Source organism: Peromyscus maniculatus, chromosome 3 (assembly GCF_049852395.1).
Source record: "Peromyscus maniculatus bairdii isolate BWxNUB_F1_BW_parent chromosome 3, HU_Pman_BW_mat_3.1, whole genome shotgun sequence".
In the NCBI taxonomy this organism is placed as follows: Eukaryota; Metazoa; Chordata; class Mammalia; order Rodentia; family Cricetidae; genus Peromyscus; species Peromyscus maniculatus.
Window position 1 is genome coordinate 6,648,624 of NC_134854.1, and position 9,744 is coordinate 6,658,367.

Below are 9,744 nucleotides of genomic sequence, written 5' to 3' on the forward strand. Positions count from 1 at the left end.
AAGGGGAAGTTCGTAAATAACAATTTTGCAGACTATCATCCCCAAACCTATGGAACCCACAGAGTGACAGGTAGTGGGGAGATGTCATTGAAATGCATGTCTCTATGACCTCAAGGCTAGCATGGTCTACACAGTAAGGCCCTGGACAGTCAGAGATGAAGAGAGAGACCCTGTCTCAAATAAAGGCATTTTCTGTCTTCTTTTAAATAATACACATTTATAAAAATGTCTTATTTGGTGTGTGTGTGTGTGTGTGTGTAAGATAAATTTGTCTCAAATAATACTATTCCAAGAAGAAATGATTGACTGTTAGAAACACTGCAATAAAATTACTTTGCTTTCTCCTCTTTTTTTTTTAAATTTTAATTTGATACTGAGACCAAAATGCAGGATTCTCTTCTGCTGTTTGCCCTTTACCACTGGGCAAACTCTAGACTCCCATTCACTCTATTTCTCACAAGCAAAATTTACAAACTGAGTATGATGGCACATGCCTTGAATCTCAAAATCTGGCATGTGGAGGTAGGTCAATTAAAAGTTTAGGACCAGACTCAGCTACAAATTGCGTTTGAAGCCATCCTGGTGTACATGAGACCTTGTCTCAGAAAACAATATATATATATATATATATATATATATATATATATATATATATATATATATATAATTCACTAAAACTATTAAAATTGAAATATAATAAAGGTAATAAAAGCAGGAATTTTTTTTATTGGCTTTAGAACTAGATGCCACTAAAGCCAGGGGGCAGTGGCGCACACCTTTAATCCCAGTACTCGGGAGGCAGACCCAGGCAGATCTCTATGAGTTCAAGGCCAGCCTGGTCTACAGAGTGAGATCCAGGACAGGCTCCAAAGACAGAGAAACCCTGTCTCAAAAACAGGAGAGAGAGGGAGAGAGGGAGAGAAAGAGAGAGAAAGAGAGAGAGAGAGAGAGAGAGAGAGAGAGAGAGAGAGAAAGAGAGAAAGAAAGAAAGAAAGAAAGAAAGAAAGAAAGAAAGAAAGAAAGAAAGAAAGAAAGAAAGAAAGAAAGAAAGAAAGAAAGAAAGAAAGAAAGAAAGAAAGAAAGAAAGAGATGCCACCAGCCTCTGCACCGGGAGGAGCTTCATCCTGACTCAATGTGATATGACAGGCCTTGTTGACTCCTATGGGAGGCCTGCTCCTTTCTGAATGGAGGTGGAGGAGGGAAAGGGGAGAGAAGAGGGAGAGGAAACTGTCTGGTAGTATAATAAATGAAAAAAATTAATAAAAATAATAGATGCCACTATACCAATATCTATGACCAAAAGTGTAATTCTACTATATTTTTTCTTTCTTCTAGTGAATATATCAATTTTTACCTTTTTTTCAAATTAGCTCAGAAATCAAAATATAATTCACATAATTAAAAATCACAGTATTTTGTCTTTTTTTCCAAATTTCTTTTTTCTTCTCTTTTTTTAGTGTTGTTTTTTAATTAAGAATTTTTTTTTTTTACATACCAACCACAGATCCCCTTCTCATCCTTCTCCTGCTCCCAACCAGCCTTGCCCACCCCACTCCTGATCCCCTCCTCCAAAAGAGTAGAGGCTCTCATGGGGAGTCAGCAAAGCCTGGTACATTCAGGTGAGACAGGACCAAGCCCCTCCTCACTACATCAAGACTGAGCAAAGCATCTCACCACAGGTAATAGGCTACAAAAAGCCAGCTCATGCACCAGGGATAGATCCTGATCCTACTGCCCGGGGCCCCTCAAAAAGACAAAGCATTTCATCTTAAATGTGAGCTTTTCAGAAATGCCACACAGCCTCTTTTATTCCCACACAGAAAACTCTGATGCAAACAACTTGGTTTTCAGGTTAAAGAAGTTAAATACCCCACAGAAACAAATTTCTGAACATCTCGAACTTCATATTATGAGGAATGTGATTAGAAAACATGACTGAGAACACAAAGGCTGCCTAACATGATAATAACTCCCCAAGCCTTTAGTGTGCAGCCTGAAATCTCTTCCAGTTCACAAGTCAGGAGCATGAAGTAGAATTGCAAACTGAGCCTCAGCTCCACCGGACCAATTTCATAAAGCAATTTCTGATGGTCATTAGAGAACACTTAGACATTTCCTAAATTTAGTATTTTTCAAGCAATTGCACCTCAGTAAAATACAACTGAGTATGATCTCCCAAACCCTGACCTGAGAGGAGCTCGGGGTTCTTTCTGGGCTCAAATATGTTAAGGCAATGGAGTTTGAATTATGGAGAGGGGAGAGCAGAGTGGGGAGGGGAGGGAGATAGCCCCCAGCCCTATGTCTGTCAATAACTATGCTCAAGGGGGGAAGAGTGAGATGAAGGAACTTATGTACAGATGACTCAATCTAAACATTTAAAAAGAGATTTCTTCTTATGTGCTTCTATTGATTTTTTAAATGTGCTTTCAATGTTTTCTACTTTTACTAATGAAAGATGAATATCTTTAAAACTATACACATTTTTACTGGAAGATTAGACACTTACATGGTAAGCATAATCATGTTACAAACTATTATAAAGCAAATGTTTTATGAAGCAAAAAAAAAAGATTATGTAAATATAGTAATTCTGAGACAGGCACACTTGCGTTCTTAAAATCCCAAACCAAATGGATATTGTCTACGGTGACCTCAGAAGTAGCAGCCGATTCTGTCACACCTGAGTCACAACGCCTTGATTAATTTTTTTCTTATGAAAATGTTATGTATATCAGGTGGTACTTCTGATAATGTCATGTGGATTATCAACTTCACATCTAATATCATCAATTAATAAATATAGTTTCATTAAAAAATAATAACCACATAAAGAGAACTTAGAAAGTTTGGTAGAAAAATCTTGAACGTCTATCAGACACAGCTTGACAATTGCTACAACTACTGCTTATTTTCCAGAAAGTTTATACTTAACCTTCTAAAGTTGCAGCATAAAAGATAAAGCCAGGGACAGACGTGTCACATCTCTGTCATTCTTCAATAACACAGAGCCACAAGGCTACTAACAATAAAATACCAACAAGACCAGTCATTTCAGAATCTATAGTCTAAGCAATTAAAATACTACAAACACATTTAGATAAGGAACTGCAGACATTCCCCTAAGAGAGTGTTGTATGTTATATAAAGCATAGGCTTTCCTAAATGTTCACATATATTCTCATTTTGACTGCTTCTGCATATTAAAAGCCAGAGTGTTGTTTTCCATAAGAGTCATTAATTAGCTTAATCTCTTAAAAATAAAATTCTCAATTTCAGTAAAACTTAAAAATCTTAAAATCAACCCCATGTTGCTTCCAAGTTCTAGAATGATGTGTACTTAACTGTTTCTTATCTGCTAACCCATAGGACAGATGGAATCGATGGCTTAGATTCTGCTCAAGTGTCGCAAGTTAGTTTCTTAACTCATTCACAAAAGAATGCTGGTAAGCATCTAATTTATATAATAAAACTAATAAGTAATAGCTAACATATCCCTGTTTTTCCAGAAAGTAAGTATATATTTCAAGATAAGGTAAAAAATGGAAATCGTCTCCCAAAATAAATGTTAACCTTAACTCCTCAAATCTAGAATGGAAATTTCAGCTCCTTAAAATTAACAACTCGTCCCCATTCCTTGTAATGATAACTACATTCAGTCATCTAGACAATGTGCAACATTAAATGACTCACGGAGATCTCATAAAAAAAACCTGCATGCCACCAAATGTTTTTAAAGTGTGCTGCCTTTTAGTAGTTCCTCCTTTGTTTTCTTCTTAACATAGATCTTCTTTAGTACAGTTCAAATGTGAAATCAAGACAGCAGTGCACACTACTAGATTGTCCTTTCATGATTCCACAGAACACAAAGACAGGATAAAAAAAGAAAAAAGGAAATGAAAGAAGCCATAACTCTTTTCGATAAGGATAAGGGGTAAGCACTTGTACTGCTAAGGTGTTTTACATCTTCTCCTGTCTGTCCCAAAACCAGCAACAAAATAAAAGGAAATAAAAAACAAAAGGATGCATATTTCATTCAATCATGTTTCAGAAATCTATCAGTGCACTCAAAGATACTTGAGACTTAATCAAAATCCAGAATATTATATTCTACTTTAGGCCAGTTTTTTCATTTACTCAGGCAAACATTCCTCTCATGAAAACATATTCCACTAGTTGGCCATATAACATGAGAAATCTTGTTCTTCACAATATGTCCAATAAAATCAAGGTGCCTTTAACCACAATGTCACTTAAGGAAGCCAATTAAATGAGTCAGAAACACAAAACTTAAGACACAGCCTTGGGAATAACTTTCTTACAGCCATTACCAAATCCTTCTTTTGCTGATTACCTAGGCTTTCAAGAAAGACAGCACAGAGCTCAAGAAAGCACTAGTATCTCTCCAAGGATTATCTCCAAGAACTCAAAAAAGTAGCGGGCTCCTTCAATTTTATTATTTTGTTAGTTGTTCTACTGTGGCGAGTGCTGCTACTTTTCTGCAGTTTGACTAACATTCATAATCATTTCAACAATTCTTTATAACATCTAAAGAAATATTAATTCTTTCTTTAGAAGTCCATTTCAGAAATCATGGATTCAGAATATATTCCTTTGGTTTCTAAAACTTCATGCCCCAAATTAAAGGAAAGAATTCTACAAGAAATTTGGAACTCAAAATTCTACACAGCAACTGGCCTATGGTAACCATTAATCTCACAGACGCTGCTCTGCCTTCCATATGAATTTAATGGACAATCTGTAGACTCTTTTGCTTGATGGGGTCCATAGCTTCTGAAAACTGTAGAAATGAGAGTCATATGCTTCTTTAAAAAATGAGAGGAAGGGGGACAAGCCTAGACTTTCAAACATTATATTTTGTATAGTTGACCACTTTCAGGTCTGGTATTCTAAATATAACCTAATAGCCATAATGAAAATGATCATGATGACATACCGATATATTAGAAAATATTTTGATAATCATATCTACAACTTTTACAATTATGTAAAATAAAACAGAGTTCTTAGGTTGAAACACGCTATCTGTATCTATTAATTAGTCTATTAATTCCATACTTGTCACTCTCTTGTATTAATACTTAATATTGGCCTGCAACTCTCTGGTACTTCCAATCTTTTTGGCATACCCATTTCACAGATCGAAATACTTTTTCCAAACCATTATTGCTTTCTTAAATGCATTAAGAGAAAAATGCAGTCACTCTAAAGTATCAGAAAGCCTTAAGAGATTCACCATCAACCCACCAGTGTCCTATCTCCATCCCACTTCCTACAACAGCACCTACCCCAGTGTCGTCATGGTGACGATGGTGTACCAGAAGGCCGCAGGGATGCTGGTGAACTTGCTTGCTGATGACCCCTTCTCTGCGTAAAACATAACCGTGGCAAAAATGATGATAGCCATAGTGAGAGAAAAGAGCAAGAAGCCCAATTCTGACGCACAGCTCTTCAGCGTGTACCCCAGGATACGCAGGCCTTGGGAGTGGCGGGAAAACTTAAAGATCCTGAAGACGCGAAAGACTCGGAGTGTGACGAAGGCTCCACTGACATCCTCGTTATCTGTCATCACCAGCCCAATGTAGTAGGGCAGGATGGCCACCACGTCGATGATGCTCATGACGCTGCGCACGAAACGGTAACGACTAGGTGCGGCGGCTAGGCGAAGCAAGTACTCGACGGTGAAGATCATGACACAGGCGGTGTCCAGGCAGAAGAAGGCCACTGCGTACCGCTCCCCACACGGCAGTTCTTTTATGTGGCCTGGGCTAGACCCACAGGGAACCGTTTCCACCACGTTGGCGATGACTGAGACGGCGATGAAGAACCCGGTCACATAGTAGAACACCAGGGCCATGGTGCTGGTGTGAGGGTTCTCAAAGGCCCGCCAGACCCTCTGCCTGGCGGTCATGGTGGGCAGCGCGCTCTCGCCCGTGTTGTCCGTGTCCGCGTCATCCTGCAGGCGCTCCGCATTCTCCCGCCTGCGGTCCTTGTACTCCTCGTAGCAGCAGTCGCCAATAATCTCTGGGATGAGGCCAAAGAAGGCCAGTTCCTCATCATAAGCAGAGATGCACTCATGGCGGGGATAGTGGAGCTTCCCCGTGCGGTAGAAATTGAGGATGTGGCGGAAGATGTCTGGGTCACGGTCGAAGAAATACTGTTGGGTCTCCGGGTGGTAGAAAAAGTCTCTCTCCGAGCTGCCCAGCAGAGTGTCCGGGTACCGCTCCAGGGTGTCCTGCCAGGTCTGGAAGCGGGTGCCACTCACGTTCAGCACAATCAGAGCATCCTGAGTCCTTTTCCTCTCCTGCCTTGGGGGAGCTGGCATAGGCCCCGAGGCCACAGGCATCCACCCAATGGCTGCCGCCCGGGCAAAGGGCAGCCATGCTGCCACACCAGCCGCCATGTTGTCACACGAGTGCTCAGAGCTACCCAAAGTAACACCAGAAAAAGTGACACAGGGCCCCACTCGCGTCCCTCCGCGTCAGAACTCCGAGGTGGCGCAGGTGAAGTCACAGTTCTCAGAAGGCCAAGTTTCCCTGCACAGACAAGTATGTGGAATACTAAGGGAAAAAAACACAGTGACCTAAAAAATCTCTCTCCATAGAACCTAAGCAGAGCTCTGCCAGCAGTCGGACCAGGGCACCTCCTGGCACATGTAAGCACACAGGTGACTTGGGAGGCAGCCTCAAACAGGTGTCCTCACTTCTCCCCGGCACAGTCTGGTGGATATGGGGTCAGTCTATAGCGCAGGACAGGGGAAGCAGGAGGAGTCGCCCAGGGCTGGTCTCTCCAAAGAAAGAACCTCTCCACCTTCCCTTTCTGGCTGAAGTAGTCCTTCCCGCCAAAGGCGTCTCAAAAAGACGACCTGTTGTTGTAGCTCCGGAGAGATGCGGTCACAGCCACTGTCCCGCGTCCCTGGGAGTCCGCTGGCCGCCTCTGCTCCCGCGGCGCTTGCCGAGATGGAGGTGAAGCGCCGGGCTCGCGGCGGGGGGCGTCGGTCTGGGGCTCCTTCTCCCCGACGACGACAGACACCCTCTGCGCCAGCCGAGAGCGTTCGCCCCGATGGCCCCCTTCACTCTCCGTTCAAGTTCAGCCCAGGTGCGGTGTGACAGTTACAGAGCCCCGGAGCTGGCAGCCGCCGCCGCCTCGGCGGCAGCATCATCTGCCTCCGCGCAGAACGCGCCTCGCCCGCGGTGCATACCTGGCAAAGTGCGCGCCGGGGCTGAGTTGCATAGAGACTTTGCCGTCGCCTTGCACCCGGAAAAGGAAAGGGAGAGCCGGCGGCTCCCGAGCAGCCGGATCCCAGGCGCCCGGGGAGCATAAATAAAGCTCTGGCGAGCTCTCCGTCCCCTTCCCCCACCCTCCGTGCCTCCCTCCTCCTTGTCACCTTCCCAAAAGCCAGGCGCAGGCGAGCAGAGCCAACAGCAACAAGTTCAAAAAGGTGCGGGGGAGGCGAGCCGCCCAGGCCACTCGCTCCTGCCAACTTACTGCGCGGCCGGCGTCCCCGGGGTCGGGGCGCTGCGGGGCTGCGGGGTGCCGGGACTGCGGGGCTGCGGGGCTGCGGGGCGGGCGGCGGCGGCGGCGGCGGCGGCGGCGGCGGCGGCGTGGGGCCGGGGCCGAGGCGCGAGCGGGTTGGCGTCCGGGCGCGGAGGCAGGAGGCGCTCGGCGGCGGCGGCGGCGGCGGCGGCGCGGGGGCGCGAGAGGGCTGCTCGCTGCTTCCCCGCCAGTGGGTGGTCCCGCATCTCCCCCGGGCTCGGCGCGCAGCTCTGCCCGTGCGGTCGATCAATAAGCAGGGAAGGGAGCGAGAGCCGCACGCACGCCCCGCCACGCAGGTTAGGCAAAGGCGTCTCCTGCCTTTCCCTCGCCTTGACCTTTCTCCGCCCCCGCCCCCCTGGGCTCCTCTCGCTCCACCCTAGCCACCCACCAGCCCCGGCACCAAATGTCACCAAGGCAGAGCATCCAGGTGGTTCTGCCCCGGGGATGAGCGAGCCTCGGATGAACAAAGAGAAGCTTCAAGGCTCTTGGCCGCGGACGTTTGGTGGAGGAGAGGAGGAAGGGGACCGGTGGCTTACTGCTGCCTCCGGAGCCCCGGTTCCAGATGAGCGTGGGAAAAGGGGGCAAAAAAAAAAGGGGGGGGGTCGAGAAAAGCTGAGAAGGAGGGTGAGTGGAGCGGAACGCAAAGGAATTGGTTGCTTTCTGGGGGCGAGTGGGTCGCAAAACCTGCAAAGCTCCGCGGCAGAATTTTTAAGTGATTCCTCTTGTTCTTTAATTTTTTTTTCAATTTATTTTTGTTCAAAACAGATGTTAACGTTTCTGAGGTTAATATATTACCCGTCCAACTTGCTGAAAAAGTCAGACAAGTCTCCTCTGGCTAGGTCTTGCCACAACTCCTTTCCCCTGTCCTTTGCAAATGACAGGAGAATTTAGACCCTTTTTTAAATGTCAGCGTGCAGGGGCGTGCGTCTTTGAGAGTGTGTGTCTCTTCGTGCTCTTTGCGCATCCCCTGCGCAGATCTAAAATGGCCAAAGGAGGAAAAGGTGTCCGGGTGAGGGGTGAGGGATGTGAAGAGAGACAGGAAAATTGTAGTGGCCAACCGATTTTGGTCTTCGTGTACCCCGCCCCCAGTCATTAGGTGTCTTCCTTAAAGCCAAGCTTTTAACATCCATAGCCACTAGATGGCGTGAGTGGCGAGAAGTTAGATCCGCATCTAGGGTAGTTGCTTTAGAAAGGCAAAGGATAAGAAAATTTTACTGATTGAACGGAGAATCCGATCACATAAACATCTTTAAATTTCCTGCTACCACCCACCTTTTTAGTGTTTATATGAGACGTTCTATTCAGGCTTCAGACTGAATTTTGATGGATATGGAATACGATGTACACAGTTTCCTGTTAATAATGCCTCTGGAAATTAAATCTGAAGTAACCAAATCATTATCAGCAAAATCGTTAAGATCTTTGGAAAAGTGAGGTTTATGTTGGCTCATTAGGAAGAGCAGCCTGACTTCTTCGTGAAAATTACCTTTCAAGGCTTTGTTTGCTTGTCCTTGGTTTGGGAAGTAAGTGGATTGTGACGTACTGTATAGAATTGACTTTCAAGAGATCGTAGGCATGCTGTGTCAACTTTAAATGGATGCTCAAAGAGAACCTATGAACTTCAAGTATAGAAAATCATCAGATGATGGGCATAAACAACTTCTCTAATATTCAGAATCATCTGTCAGGATGGATAGTGTGTTCCTTACGCTTGCTTCCATGCCCAGGTTTAGGGATTTCGGTGCAGGTAGGCGGTGAAGGTGAAGCTAACGCACCATGGAGGTTTAGGACACGCGCGGCTTATTTGTTTGTATTAGCTGAGCGAAGGATGCTTGCGGAGCCTGCAAAGCTGAAAACTATCAAAGAGGAAGGAGGGGATTGCCTACCAGGTGTTATAAAAAAAAAATATAACCTAATACAAATTTAAAAAATGGCATCGTGGCAAGACGAAGGCATGGCATTTCCATAAGAGACATGGGCATTAAATACTAATGATGTCATGGTACCCTGTAAAGATGGAACAGACAAGTGAAACATCTTTTACCTTTCCCCTCTGGGAGAACAAATACAAATGTAAAAGCAATGTTTAACTTCATGAGAAGCCTTAGGCAATATAACTTTTACAACTTAGGAGGCCATCGTGAACGGCCCTCCTCAGGCAGCTTCTCACAGTGCAGAGCCTGAGACAGG

General features: G+C 44.9%; 1 protein-coding gene across 1 annotated transcript in view; it reads right to left on the minus strand.

Annotated features, from left to right (window-relative positions):
* Positions 1–7,326, minus strand: part of Kcnd2 (potassium voltage-gated channel subfamily D member 2) — a 498,401-nt gene extending 491,075 nt beyond the window's left edge. Inside the window, exon 1 of the mRNA XM_006994492.4 lies at positions 5,307–7,326. Within this exon, the coding sequence (XP_006994554.1) occupies positions 5,307–6,421 (1,115 nt within the window). The 5' untranslated portion in view covers positions 6,422–7,326. The remainder of the gene's footprint in view (positions 1–5,306) is intronic.
* Positions 7,327–9,744: the final 2,418 nt, after the last annotated feature.